The 16,247-nt window shown below is 40.8% G+C and overlaps 1 protein-coding gene across 4 annotated transcripts in view; it reads left to right on the forward strand.

Moving 5' to 3' along the window:
* The window catches only part of mdga2a (MAM domain containing glycosylphosphatidylinositol anchor 2a), a 379,952-nt gene that overhangs the window by 338,679 nt on the left and 25,026 nt on the right, over positions 1-16,247 (forward strand). For all 4 annotated transcript variants that reach the window (XM_028821620.2, XM_028821618.2, XM_028821621.2 and 1 more), the window contains one exon: positions 13,215-13,373. In XM_028821620.2, coding sequence (XP_028677453.1) covers positions 13,215-13,373 — 159 coding nt within the window. The remainder of the gene's footprint in view (positions 1-13,214; positions 13,374-16,247) is intronic.

Below are 16,247 nucleotides of genomic sequence, written 5' to 3' on the forward strand. Positions count from 1 at the left end.
TCAAATCTGTTTTCCTGGATTTGTGAAGACTTTTACAACAATTTTGATGACATCAGACCTTACAGACCAATGAGCTCACTGATCCTATCTGATCTATGGGCTTTTTACAGAAGCTCTTTAAATGGACAGACAGACAGACAATAGATACAGTGCATCCGGAAAGTATTCACAGCGCATCACTTTTTCCACATTTTGTTATGTTACAGCCTTATTCCAAAATGGATTAAATTCATTTTTTTCCTCAGAATTCTACACACAACACTCCATAATGACAACGTGAAAAATGTTTACTTATGTACATGGGATTTCTCAGTTTTTTTATTTTTAATACATTTGCAAAAACCTCAAGTATTCACAGCCTTTGCTCAATACTTTGTTGATGCACCTTTGGCAGCAATTACAGCCTCAAGTCTTTTTGAATATGATGCCACAAGCTTGGCACACCTATCCTTGGCCAGTTTCGCCCATTCCTCTTTGCAGTACCTCTCAAGCTCCATCAGGTTGGATGGGAAGCGTCGGTGCACAGCCATTTTAAGATCTCTCCAGAGATGTTCAATCGGATTCAAGTCTGGGCTCTGGCTGGGCCACTCAAGGACATTCACAGAGTTGTCCTGAAGCCACTCCTTTGATATCTTGGCTGTGTGCTTAGGGTCGTTGTCCTGCTGAAAGATGAACCGTCACCCCAGTCTGAGGTCAAGAGCGCTCTGGAGCAGGTTTTCATCCAGGATGTCTCTGTACATTGCTGCAGTCATCTTTCCCTTTATCCTGACTAGTCTCCCAGTCCCTGCTGCTGAAAAACATCCCCACAGCATGATGCTGCCACCACCATGCTTCACTGTAGGGATGGTATTGGCCTGGTGATGAGCGGTGCCTTGTTTCCTCCAAACGTGACGCCTGGCATTAACACCAAAGAGTTCAATCTTTGTCTCATCAGACCAGAGAATTTTCTTTCTCATGGTCTGAGAGTCCTTCAGGTGCCTTTTGGCAAACTCCAGGTGGGCTGCCATGTGTCTTTTACTAAGGAGTGGATTCTGTCTGGCCAGTCTACCATACAGGTCTGATTGGTGGATTGCTGCAGAGATGGTTGTCCTTCTGGAAGGTTCTTCTCTCTGCACAGAGGACCTCTGGAGCTCTGACAGAGTGATCATCGGGTTCTTGGTCACCTCCCTGACTAAGGCCCTTCTCCCCCGATCGCTCAGTTTAGATGGCCGACCAGCTCTAGGAAGAGTCCTGGTGGTTTCGAACTTCTTTCACTTACGGATGATGGAGGCCACTGTGCTCATTGGGACCTTCAAAGCAGCAGAAATTTTTCTGTAACCTTCCCCAGATTTGTGCCTCGAGACAATCCTGTCTCGGAGGTCTACACACAATTCCTTTGACTTCATGCTTGTTTTGTGCTCTGACATGAACTGTCAACTGTGGGACCTTATATAGACAGGTGTGTGCCTTTCCAAATCATGTCCAGTCAACTGAATTTACCACAGGTGGACTCCAATGAAGCTGCAGAAACATCTCAAGGATGATCAGGGGAAACAGGATGCACCTGAGCTCAAGTTTATGCTTCATGGCAAAGGCTGTGAATACTTATGTACATGTGCTTTCTCAATTTTTTATTTTTAATAAATTTGCAAAAATCTCAAGTAAACTTTTTTCACGTTGTCATTATGGGGTGTTGTGTGTAGAATTCTGAGGAAAAAAATGAATTTAATCCATTTTGGAATAAGGCTGTAACATAACAAAATGTGGAAAAAGTGATGCGCTGTGAATACTTTCTGGATGCACTGTAGATAGATAGATAGATAGATAGATAGATAGATAGATAGATAGATAGATAGATAGATAGATAGATAGATAGATAGATAGATAGATAGATAGATAGATAGATAGATAGAATTTATTTGTCCCCTAAAGGAGGTCATAATAGCTCAGTGGTTAATCTTTCTCAATTCAATATCCATCTCTGCATCCATTTTCTAAACCTGCTTGTCCAGAGCAGAATTACAGGGAAGCTGGAGCCTGTCCCAGCAAGTACTGGAGGCAAGACAGGAACAAGCTGTGGGCAGCAGGGTGCATCTCAGAGTGAACTCACACACACTCTCACATACACATACATCAAGGTCCTATTTAGCACCACCAGTGCACCTTATGTACAGATCGTTGGACTATGGGAGGAGCACCCAGAGAAAACATTCCAACACAGAGAGAACATGCAAACCCCACGCAGGACTGGAACCCCAGTCTCCTTGTCATTTGTGTATATTGGATGTCCAAGTAGTGCAATGGTTTGTATTTCTGAATCCCAGCTCATGTTTTGGACCCCTGCCCAGTCAATGCCTTTGTGGCATTTTTGTATTCTCTGTAGGTTTTTCTCAGGGTGCTGCAGTTTTCTTCTCATTTTTCATATCCCCAGGATGTGTAGGTTAGACGCTGTGATTGTTGGCTCTGAGATAACCGTGTGTGAGTGCGTGTGACTACGGATGTGTCTGTACAGTAGGCCTGGTGATGCAATCTAAGGTTTCCTCCTATCTTGTGTCAAGTAGGCCCTGGTCCACTGTGACTATGGGTCTCATGACATCACATGTTTTGTGTTATGCTATTATAATTATTTTTATAATAATGATGGCTAATTATTTTATTGTTGGCACTAAATATCAAAATCCCATTCTACCCTAGATGGGCCTGATTTATACTGGCACCGCTGATGTGCAGTACATATGTCATGGATGAACAATTAATGGTGAGGACTGTTTGAGATGGAACGCTATGGGAATGGACCAGGATAAGACATTTCCAAAAACATAAAATAACTAAATGCAACAACAGACAGCATGATAGAAGATTACATAACCTTATCATAACACAGCGTTCTCAAAAGCACTTAATCCAATTCAGGGCTATGAGGGCCAGAGCCTGTTCCAGAGTTAACCCAGTCCAGGATGAGCATCAGCCCATCACACTCATGCAAGCACCTACACTCATGTGGCGCTCATTTTGAAATCTACAGTCAACCTAACGTGTAATCTTTGGGATACGGGAGGAAACTGAAATATCCGGAAACTCCACACAGAAAGGGACTGAGCTTAGGATTTGAACCACAGACACTGAATCCTGGAGGCAGCAGTGCGGTCCACTGTATGGCCATGCCATCCAAAGAGCATATGTGAAGAATATGGAATCTATATCATAAAATGCTAAAGTGTGTGTGTTTGTGTGTATGCTCAGTCCCTCCAAGCAGTCTGATTGGTCAGTTTGCCTTTGGTCTGATTGGTCAGTTTCACTGTGGTTACTCAGTCAATCATGATTGAGACAGGAAGCGCCAGGCAAGGGTGGTTGACACACACAAGGATACTGAGAAAAGGAGTAGGAGGAATGCTGAGAGTCACCTTCTAACATGGGAAGTACTCGCAATAATATGAATGATATTTTCACAGCGGGTAATGGGGGCCCGTCTACTGTTGGTGGAAGTCAAAAGGTGGATGGGAGGTGAGCAACACGCCACAAAATAACAAAGTCTGAGAAGCTGGCTTATTGGGAAAGCGATTGAGAGAAGATGTTCTGGGCAAGTGAGGTTTAGACACACGAGGATCCCTGCAAGGATCCCGAAGAAAGGGATGGTATGAACACTGCGGGTACACGTAGGGAGAGAAATATCAAATATTTTTAAATTTGTTCTCTTACCTGGCTTCAACAGGTACCACAGCTAATCTTATATATAAATATCTACGTGTGGAAGTGTGTGTGTCTGTCCAGCCCAGAAGTGAGATATGGAGTCGAGGTAAGGGCTTTGCACCTCCGAGGAAGCAGAAAACTCTCTTAGCCTCTAATAACACAAGCGAGGCGAGCACGTCAGCAAAACGAAACCTCAGAAGAAAGACAAAGTCGCTTAGCCGCTAACATCGGCACAACGGTATCCCTTTTACTTTTCCTCCCGTCGCTAATGTACAAGTGATGCAAGCACGTCGGCAAAACGAATCCTCCTAGGAGAGAGACGCCCAGAGTAGTTCCTTTCAATTACCTGACATCTCAACATTTAAATTTTTTCCTGACGATTTCAATAGTTTCTAGGACCCCAGGCTTTTTACAGCATAGGCTTACACGGCTAGTAAACTAATAGTTAAACACTCATTAACTTGGAAAAAGTTGGAATGGACGCAGTGGCGCGAGAATGAGTGTCTTGAGCTGGAGTTGTGTACACAGCAGGTGGTGTGATGTCCTGGCAGTAACACAAATGTGGATTAATCAAAGGGGTGACCATGAGCCTAGGTGGAGATGAATTATTAAGAGAAGACGGCCCTGGCTGAAACACTAAAAAGGAATGACAGAAATATGACAGTGTTTTAAAGGAAGCTTTCCGAAAAATGAGTGATGGGCCCTGCTGTAGTGAAAATATTTCATGCAAAATAGAAAGCAGCCTAACAGACAAGACATGTGGGCTGGACTCAGTTTTATGAGTCTGAGTGCTTCTGCCCATATTTCTTGTAATTTCCATAAAGGAGTGCCAGTAGACTGGGTTCCAATAAAAATAATTGGACTCTTTTCTCATATTTTACTAAGACTGCTCAACGGGACTATAATGGCAAAGTAATAGCAAACATTCACAGGTCCCTATGAGCTAAATATACAGTATTGACGATAGATAGATAGATAGATAGATAGATAGATAGATAGATAGATAGATAGATAGATAGATAGATAGATAGATAGATAGATAGATAGATAGATAGATAGATAGATAGATACTTTATTAATCCCATTTACTACACTTAATTCAAAGTGCAACCATCATTTCTTGAATTTCTTCAATCCAATGTAGTACCAAAGGAACACAGGGTCCATGGCAGTAAACGGTCCTGAACAAGGCATCGCTCTATCAAAGGGCCCACTTAGGGACAAACCTTACTGGGACAACGCAGAGCTAAACATGAATGAGGTGACAGTCCATCACTCGAGGACACGCCAGTTCAGAGTGACCCATTAAATATACTGTCACATGAAAAAGTTTGGGAACCCCTCTTAATTCTTTGGATTTTTCTTTATTATTGGCTGAGCTTTCAAAGTAGCAACTTCCTTTTAATATATGACATGCCTTATGGAAACAGTAGTATTTCAGCAGTGACATTATGTTTATTGGATTCACAGAAAATATGCAATATGCATCATAACAAAATTAGACAGGTGCATAAATTTGGGCACCCAAAAGAGATATTACATCAATACTTAGTTGAGCCTCCTTTTGCAAATCTAACAGCCTCTAGACGCTGTCCTCCTATAGCCTTTGATGAGGGTCTGGATTCTGGATGGAGGTATTTTTGACCATTCTTCATACAAAATCTCTCTAGTTCAGTTAAATTTGATAGCTGCCAAGCATGGACAGCCTGCTTCAAATCATCCCATAGATTTTCAATGATATTCAAGTCAGGGGACTGTGACAGCCATTCCAGAACATTGTACTTCTCCCTCTGCATGAATGCCTTTGTAGATTTCGAACTGTGTTTTGGGACATTGTTTTGTTGGAATATCCAACCCCTGAGTAACTTCAGCTTTGTGACTGATGCTTGAACATTATCCTGAAATATTTGTTGATATTGGATTGAATTCATCTGACCCTCAACTTTAACAAGGGCCCCAGTCCCTGAATTAGCCACACAGCCCCACAGCATGATGGAACCTCCACCAAATCTGACAGTAGGTAGCAGGTGTTTTTCTTCCGCCATGCAAAGTGCTTTTTTGCTATGACCAAATAACTCAATTTCTGTCTCATCAGTCCAAAGCACTTTGTTCCAAAATGAATCTGGCTTGTCTAAATGAGTATTTGCTTACAGCAAGCGGCTCTGTTTGTGGCATGAGTGCAGAAAGGGCTTCTTTCTCGTCACCCTGCCATACAGATGTTCTTTGTGCAAATTGCGCTGAATTGTAGAACGATGTACAGATACACCATCTGCAGCAAGATGTTCTTGTAGGTCTTTGGAGGTGATCTGTGGGTTGTCTGTAACCATTCTCACAATCCTGCGCATTTGCTGCTCCTGCATTTTTCTTGGCCTGCCAGAGCTGCTGGGTTTAACAGCAACTGTGCCTGTGACCTTCCATTTCCTGATTCCATTCCTTACAGTTGAAACTGACAGTTTAAACCTCTGAGATAGTTTTTTGTAGCCTTCCCCTAAACCATGAGACTGAACAATCTTTGTTTTCAGATCTTTGGAGAGTTGCTTTGAGGATCCCATGCTGTCACTCTTCAGAGGAGAGTCAAAGGGAAGCACAACTTGCAATTGACCACCTTAAATACCTTTATATCTCATGATTGGACACACCTGTCTATGAAGGTCAAGGCGTTAATGAGCTAATGCAACCAATTTGGTGTTACAAGTAATCAGCATTGAGCAGTGACAGGCATTCAAATTAGCAAAATTACAAGGGGACCCAAACTTTTTGCACAGCCAGTTTTTCACATTTGATTTAATTTCATACAACTAAATACTGCTTCACTAAAAATCTTTGTTCAGAAAACACCCCAGTGCTCAGATGTTCCTAAGAAATGAAAGACATACCACTGTTATCTTTTTTGTTGAAAGTAGAGGAAATTATTATGCAGGCTGAGAGGGGTTCCCAAACTTTTTAATATGACTGTAAGACACCGCACAGTAACATCAGGATGGGAGAGGAAGATCAGAGTGTGCAGAGAAAACCAGACCAGTGACCAGAACAGGAATATCAAATCTATTTTCCTGGTTCTGTGAATAATGTAAGACCTTTACAACAATTTTGATGAGATCAGGCCTTACAGACCAACAAGCTCATTGATCCTGTCTGCCTGATTTCTCCAACATGACATTAAGTTAAGTTAGATTGATAGAAGTTTATTTATCTCCAGGGGGAAATTGGTCTTTTTACAGAAGCTCTTTAGATAGATAGATAGATAGATAGATAGATAGATAGATAGATAGATAGATAGATAGATAGATAGATAGATAGATAGATAGATAGATAGATAGATAGATAGATAGATAGATAGATAGATAGAAAAGGCACTATATAATCTATCTATCTATCTATCTATCTATCTATCTATCTATCTATCTATCTATCTATCTATCTATCTATCTATCTATCTATCTATCTATCTATCTATCTATCTATCTATGGTCTGAACGCATACCAGAATGACTAAAGATAAAGAAAAGTTTACAATAAAGAAACCTTCTGCCTTGGCAATCCCAGTCCCAGTGACACATCATGCGGACGTATTGTTTTTGGTATAAAGGAGCCCCCTTAGTGTTCCCTGACACACTTCTGCTGATTAATTTGTTGGCTGAAAGTCCTCAGTGTTGGTGTGTCACAGAGAGGATGTGCAGCATTGTTCACAATGGTACTCAGTTTTGTTTTCTTTCTCTCCTTCTTTATGACCTCCACGTGGTCCTGATTGTGTCCCATAACTGAGCCTGCCCTTTTAGTTAGCTTGATGATTCGGTGGGCTTCTCTTAAATTGATGTTTTGTAGTTCAACAAAGTCCTACAGTCTAACTCACTACTTATTAGGTTATTCTCTCTCTGTGTGAAGAAGTCATAGTCGTGGTAGTATGTACAGTGAAATTCTAACTTTCACATCTAACTATCATGCAACACATCAGTACTATTCAGAGTAAAACACAGAACTTCATTTTATTTGATAGAAGTCCTACAGTATGTGCTTAATTCATTCCATACCTCTGACTAGTGCTGAGTGACAAAATTCGTGTGAAACTTAATTTGCAGAAAATTTCAATTATTTTACTTTGCAAAAAGATTTGCAAAATAAATTGTGTTTGATGATGCAGAAGAACAATGGCGTTCAATTCCTGTCTGAAAGTGTTTTGTGTATAAATTCTGCATGTATCTGTTTAGCCCTGAGGAACACTGACACCTGTTATGTGGAGGAGTGAACTCCTCTCAGGATGCCCATTTGCCCAGTCCATCCATTATGGCCTCCTGGCCAGGGCTATCCTTCTTTCATGGCACCCACACATGTAAACCACCAATGGCATCTCAGTAACCAAATATTATGATTATATATCTTGGCAGTTTTTTTGACACTTCCATACACCATTTTTATCAAAAGATTTTGAGGTATTGAATATGTATTTTGCATTTATTTTCATAATTGAAATTTTCAATTATTAGAAATGATTGTGCGCCATTTTTGTTTTTCTCGAGGTGCCGCCATTTTGTGCCACTACGGAATATTGTCCTGAAATTTACATGGTTGATGTCATTAGAGCACGGCTACATGAATGGACACATCACTATCCGAGGTTCCGGATATTCATATAAAACCAACCTTTGTGCGAGTGTTAGTTTTGCTCTTTAGACGTTATGGTCCTTGACATTTGCCCTTTGAATTCCTTACAGAAATTCTTGAATCTTGATTTGCGTATAGATGATTGATGAGACTGATACTGGCTTTCAAAACTTTGCTTGTTTTATGTTTCTTCTTATAGGTCTTGCCCTTTAAAGGATAAGTTCGATATTTTTCAGGTTGAATTTCTTTCTCCACAATCCTGGTATAAATTAATTTACCACATAAAATTATGTTCTAAAGTGAAGTGATATGTTATCATTTTTAGAAATAACTTCTCTGTTATTGCAGCTTACAATGGGGATAAAGGGTACACAGGTCCATAAGTGAATGAAAAGCCTAAAAACGTAACAAATACGCCCATTGAATATTGATCCGTGCTTTGAGGTTACACACTGTAACAGATTGGGGCGCTCTTGACCCCTTGAACCCTCAGACCACTAGTCAGACACCAGGTAAAAGTCCAGAATTATTATTTATTATAATAATAATGTGCACAAAGCACCACTACTCCACAATACTCTAATAATACATAAATAATCCACAATAATTCACAATAACAATAAACCTCCACTCCCAGCAGCTTAGTCACCCTTCCTCCCAACTCGGCTCACTGCTGGGATTTCCCAGAGTCCTTTTAAAGTCTTTGACCCGGAAATGCTTCTGATCCCCCCAGTCCATGTGATTCCTAGCACTTCCGGGTCAGATCAAAACTCCTCTTTTCTTCAGCCTGGAAGTATATCATTTCTTCCGTTTCCGCGATTGTGAATTACTTCCGTGCTATAAGGAAAGAATAAGTCCCTGGGCCTCCCTGCAATGTCCTCCGGTGGTCCCCATGGTATCCAGCAAGGCTGTGACGAAAGACTCCAAGTTCTGGAATTCAGGGCCCTTCCATGTTGCAGGGATGGCCCCATCTGGCGGCTTGGGGGTGTTGGCCGGGATATACGGCTGGCAATCCCTCACAACACATATTACAAAACAGCGTATCCATGTTGTTTTAAAAAGGTAAGAACACAAGAAGCAAACTATTGTTGTGAGATTCAGCCATTTTAAAAGGAGTGCCACTTCACCAACTACCCTGTTTGTATTCCTCCGCAGATCACAGAGCCCCAGGGGTGTGGATTCACCCCGCCAAGCCCCCATTATCGACATTATTAAGTATTGATGCACAGCTGTGAATTGATGTCTGTGTTCTGTAGACAACTAGATAATGATAACTATATGATATATGATGGACAAAAAGATTTGGGGCTTGGTGCCATCGATTAAGCCTCTGAAGCACACCCCCTCTCAATGCCACTGTGCCCATGAAGATGCCCTGATTTGGAACAAGTGGAAAGTGACATGCATAAAACCAGAACCTGTGACAAAGCAGGACGATCGCAAGGAAGAAGGTTCATCTCTTCATATTTTTCTCCGCTGTAGGAACACTAATAATGATAATAATAAGAAGAATCTTTCCATCTTCCTAACTCACTTGTCCAGGGCAGGGTCATGGGGCAGCTGGAACTCATGTCATCAAGCAGGAACAACACCTGGACAGGGTACCAGTCCATCACAAGACGAACACACACAGCATCGACTCACCATTACATTATCTGAGTATGTTGTTACAAGGCATGGAAGAACATAACTGCCGCAAGAACAAGATAGCAGAAGCGAAACACGGATTATAAGCAGAATATCGGTTGGCGCCGGGGGCTTTTGGGCTGTCTGTCAAAACTCCACCCACTGTGGCGGCTGCGAGTAGACAAGCAAACAGGAAATGTATTCTTGCCTCAATAAAAACAGTTCCATGAATCTATGATAAAATAATAATTTCTAATTTCCTTTTATTACCACAAGGGTGCCTCATAAAGGTGGATGGCATGTTTTCTAAAACTGAACCCTTTCAGTGTGAACGTATTTGGTACGTTGTAAGGCTTTTTCATTCACCTCTGGACCTGTGTACACTCAAGTCTCATTGTAAGCTGCAGGGCCAGACAAGATATTTTTAATATGTACTACAAACACTTCACTTTAGAATGTAATTTGATGTGATAAATTAATATGAACAATGATGGTGAAGAAATAACTTGGAATGTCAAACGTATCCTTTAAACTTGGTGGCCTTTCCAGATGCGAGGCTCATTGTCGTGTCGACACTCACTCTAAAGGGCTGAAGTGAATCTGCAAACCCCAGCAGCTCAGCCACATTCAGTCTAGGTGGCCTGCTGAAAGGAATGGGTGTCTGGGTGTCAGCAGGTTTTTGCTCTTCAAAGCGTCTGACCTCCAGTGGGACCTTATTACTGGTCGACTTTACATTCCACAGCTGGTCCGTTAGAGTACTTTTGCTGTAATGATGTTGAAAGATGTAAATTCAGGCAGTTCAGTCAGGCTGTGGGAAGAATACAGAATGAGACTTTTCCCAGGAAAGAAAGAAGCAGCTTAAACTGGCCACAGTAAAACATGATGGAGGTCTGATCATGTAAGGGTGTGTAGCTCACTTGTCAACATCTATTAGGAAACAAAGGGAATGGCATAAGCTCTTGGATACGTCTCACTTGTGAACTAAAACTGTGCTCAACTGTCAGGAGCTCCATCAAACTGCTTCTCAAATGAACGCCGACTTCTGGTGCTTTCATCAGCGTCTGTCATGTCATCTACAATGGTAGATGTTTATAGCACATGTGCAAGAACCTCCTGAATCACGGGTCCCGACTCGCTTCACTTCCGATTCTTTTGAGTTCAAACTCAAACAACATCTGTGAACACAAACTCTGTCATTGGTGATTCTGTCACTCATCATACAAGTATAATACAGTAACAATACATTTTATATTTCAATGTATTTATTGTTTTGTTTTGTGCAATTCATTATTGGAACTGTTTAGAAATTAAAATATACATATAATATTAAACTAGTATGTTTATGTTTCTTTGCACATTCAAAAAAAAGTAATCACACAAAACTGAACCTCATAAAAATATTATTCTGTTTCCTAAAAATTATTTACTTTTTATTAACTTTACATTAGCACATGCTTTTTTACAGCTCATTGGCTGTACCAGGCATGTATCATTTACTGATTCTATTTAGTTCTAAGTAAACCATTACCCAAGAACAAGTCACATGATTCTTGTTCATGTGGTTCGTGAACTAATCTTTACCCAAGAACGAGTTGTATGGTGTCTCGTTCATTTGATTTGTGAATGAATCATTACCTGAGAATGAGCTGCACGATTCACACTCATTTTGATTTATGAAAAAATCATTACACGAAAACGAGTTGCATGGTTCTAGTTCATTTGATTTATGAATGAATCATTACCTGAGAGCGAGCTGCACGTTTCTTGGTCATTTGATTCATGAATGAATTATTACCCGAGTATGAGTTGCACAATTCTCGTTAATTTGATTTGTGAACTAATCATTCCCAGAGAACAAGTTGCACAATTTTCGTTCATCTGATTTTTGAACAAATCATTATCCAAGAACGAGTTGCACAATTCTCATTCATTTGATCTGTTAGTGATTCATTCCCTGAGAACACGTTGCATGATTATCGTTTATTGGATTCCTGAATGAATCACTACTTGTTAACTTGTGATTCTGTTACTTAATATCATATTTTAATTATGCATCTAAAATGTATTGTCTTGCTTTGAGTACTGAAACAGGTCAATGTCATATGAATTATCATCATGTGAAATATATTACTAATTAAATATAATATGTATCACTCTATATATAAAATCCAACATCTGTCTGTCTGACTGCCTGCTATTCACGAGAGAACTGCTTAATGGATTTCGATCGGATTTTTTTCTATGATTTGCTTGAACATTCCGGTTGATTTTGTGATTTCTCTCACAGTTTGCTTGCAGGAGCGATATATTTGCGCTAATCCAAGATAGAGGCTGCTGGCCAAGGGGATGGGGAAGCATGACATCAGGAGTAGGTAGCCGGGCAGGGCCCTCCTGTTTCACTACTACGTGGGCGAAGCCACAGGGGATGGCTAGTGTACTATATATATATATATATATATATATATATATATATATATATATATATATATATATATATATATATATATATATATATATATATATATATGAAATAATGTACGAATTATTAAGCTGTATATTTGTGATGCAATCCCCTGGACTTTGTGTATGAGTCAAATGAATGAAAAGAATTCACTTAAACAAGTAGTTCAAAAGAATCAGTTCAGTAAAGTGAATCAAAACACCCATCACTGCCAATTGAACAACTGGATACATATATTCTGGACCAGGAGGGGAAGTCACATGATTTCCTGTGCCTTCTCCACCATTCAATACCAGGGAACAGATGCGCGTTTAGTGGCTGTGTCGCATCCACAGTCTTCCCTTGGATGCTGAGAGTGGTGACGTGTTGCATGTTGTTCAGCACATTTCACTGTACTCGGTAGAGGTGTCAATAAGAGCCCAGGAATCCTATAAGCCTAGTCTCAGGTTCAGAAATCAACCCAGCACCTTGTATACCTTTACACCTGGTCTGGGATTCCAAAATCTGAAGGAGCAGGACTGGCATGCAACACATTGCCACTCTCCAGCACCCTGATAAAGGATGTGTTAAGCGAGTGACACGCTTGGTGAGTGTGAATGAGGGTCAGAGCGGGCAAGTTCAAGTAACGTAGTGTGCAAGATTAGGACAGTGACTCCACAGGTATGTGTAAATGAGCAATACAATCAACAAGTGTACCTCAATGGAGGACTGTGAGTGAGATATTTAGCTGTGATAAATGAGTGAAACAATAGGTGTACATCATTAAGACATTATGCTACTAGTATTGATGATACACAAACAGTGGGCAAGTAAGTAATTTAACTCTTGCCTTGGCCTTCCCACTTCTTGATTGCAGGTTTCTTCATGTACATCGAGGCCTCCCGTCCCAGGAAGCCAGGAGAAAAGGCCCGGCTGGTGAGCCCCATCTTCAATGTGGCCCCCAAGAACCCGTATGGCACTAGCAGCTCGACGTACTGCTTCAGCTTCTACTACCACATGTACGGAAAGCACATAGGTAAGTGTGTGGCTCGTGCACCATTTCTATTCAAAAGCTGCTTCTTCAGAAGCGTGACTGACCAGTGACAGGTAATGATTGGTAAGTGGAGTGAAAGCACTGACTGCCATCATGCCACTGGCCATAAACAAACCTTCATGCCTTTAATATGGCACAAGTGATTTGTTCTGATGATAGCAGCTATTTGGAGAGGTGGTAGAATGTTTGCTTTATATTGGCGTCCCATCCAGAGTTGGTTCCAGTAGGCACTACTGATCTTCTCAGAAGAAATCTGGTCAAGTGACTGGCATGCAGTATATCACTTTTGGGGTGTGCTGAATTGGCATAAGGTGGCTCTTCTGGCAAGTGAATAGGCAGCTAGATTTTATATAGAGCCTTTTCATAAGTAACAGAACATCAAGGTTCCTTCTATAGTACAGTTCCTTATATATGTTTTCACAATAAGATATGGTTGCCCTCAGCTGCAGTAAGTAGTAAACCAGTAAACCTTTGGAATACTTAAGTCAAGAATATCCTGGTTTCTTTGTGAAAGGAACTGGTGTTACCAAGTAGCTAAGGTTGGGTATGAAGCATGTGCTGATAGTGCATTGTCGCACCCACCTGACTTGGGACCCGACTGCAGCGGGTGACACCTCAGCACTACACTGGAACAGCGTGAGGTTTGTTTACGGTAGTTGGAGTGCCAATCCTGCCACCAACCCTTCAAGTTTACCCTGTAAGTTGGAGAACCTGCTGGATGCAGATTAGATAGATAGATAGATAGATAGATAGATAGATAGATAGATAGATAGATAGATAGATAGATAGATAGATAGATAGATAGATAGATAGATAGATAGATAGATAGATAGATAGATAGATACTTTATTAATCCCAATGATTAACGTCATACCCAGGATGGAGCAATTGCAGGTTAAGGGTCTTACTCAAGGGCCCAACAGAGTAGCTAAGGTGCATGGTTTAATGATCTCTTGTAACACAACGCATAAAAATGGGAGATGTACTCAAAAATCTCACACAAATGGCCGGACCTTACCTTGTTCCAGGTCTGGACCACCGGATTAGACACTTTCCAGGCATCCTGACCCCAAACTCTATAGGTAGGGTCTCTGGGGAAAAGGCTCCTAAATAATAAAAAACAAAATGTACAAAAACATGAAAACCTCTGGTCTAAACAAAAGAAAGTTCCTTATATTCAACAATTTAACAAGAAAAAAATAAGGCAATAACAAAAAGGAGCAAAAACAGGTTTTTTCCATTAAGCAAACAAATCCAATACACATAAAACCTCAAAAGGTACTTTAAAGCAAATGCAGGGGTCAAAACCAGAGAATCAAAAAATGGTGGCAATCACAATGCCAAAGCTGTTGTGTTTTCCTCAGCTTCAGCTTCATTATTACTGGTTGACTAATTAGGTGGTCCAGCCTCCCTAGGCTCTACATACAGGCAGCAGGGCAGATAGCAAAACACAAAAAGTACACAGCTGACATGAAACATCAAACAAAATTATTAAACACCATAACAGTTAAATTTCTAGTTTTACATTAATACCAAGACAAAAGTGAACCAAAAACAGAATAAATAAAATTATATATACATTTTTCTTTAAATAATAACAAAACATTCAATAAACAACAGATAAACTTGGGCCAAAGCGACGAGCCTGCTTGTACTAAAACATAACGTGAATGCTAATTCAAATGTCAACATCACTCAGCAGCTCTCACTCCAGAGGCACTTTGAATTGATGAGCAATTTTAGAGGAACACATCAGCTAAGTTAGTAAGTGTAATAAACGTCAGTGCATTAAGTCACCTTAAATAGTGAATAGTGAGGGACGTTTCGAGAAAAATGGGGGCCAAACAGTGACTTACCCTGGCAGGACAGTGGACTTCATTTCTGTAGGGTCAAATAAAGGTATCTTGGTGCCACGTTGTGTAGCGCCATGTCTATGTGGCTTAAGTTTGGGTCACCTTACAGAATGGTGAGATTGGGTCAGATATGGGTCAGCTCACATCAAGGTGAGTTTGTCAGGTGTGGTCGAGGTTGCTTCACATTGGGTTCTGCCTTGTAATGGCAAGATGGAGTCGAGTTGGATTGTTAGAGTGATGGCTTCACCTTGTTGTGTAGTGTTCTGTTGGGTCAAGTCAAGTCAAGTGTGTTGGGCTTGGTGGTGTAGTTGCAGTAGTACAACAGATTGGCTCGGGCTGTGCTGTGTTTGTCCTGGAGTAGGTCACGTACAGCCCCTTTTGAGTCAAGCTCTGTAAGTGCTACGGGTCAAGGGGGCTCAGAATGGGTTTGGTCTTTTTATGGCACAGGTGTCGAACTCCGGTCCTCGAGGGCCGCAGTGGCTTCATTCTAACCATCTTCTTCATTAGTGAGCCGTTTTTACTGCTAATTAACTTCTTTTGCTTTAGTTTTAATTAATTTGACTCAGGCCCCTTAATTGTCTCTTTTTCCTTAATTAGTAGCCAAACAATAATGAGACATCAAACAAGCCACCATATGACAGAAAAAACAGAAAAATCAACAGATTTGGAAATGTCTGCCGTGGCAGAATGAGAGCAGCAACAAGCCATTGAATTAAATAACGGGCTTAATTAACAGCAAGAATCAGCTTCTCATTAATAGATTGGTTGGAGTGAAATTGGTTGGAGTTTGAAATCCCAGTTTAGCTGGTCATCTATTGGCTCGTTTCACGTCTCATTTCTGTTTGGCTGCCATTTAATGAAGAAACAAAACAATTCAGAGGACTGAATCCTTAAAAACAGGGCTATTGAAATGAAGTGAAAAGGAGTTAATTAGCAGTGAAAACTACTCACTGATTAGGAAAAGGGTGAGAATGAAAACCTGTAGCCACTGCGGCCCTCCAGG

The sequence above is a fragment of the Erpetoichthys calabaricus genome, chromosome 16 (assembly GCF_900747795.2).
Source record: "Erpetoichthys calabaricus chromosome 16, fErpCal1.3, whole genome shotgun sequence".
In the NCBI taxonomy this organism is placed as follows: Eukaryota; Metazoa; Chordata; class Cladistia; order Polypteriformes; family Polypteridae; genus Erpetoichthys; species Erpetoichthys calabaricus.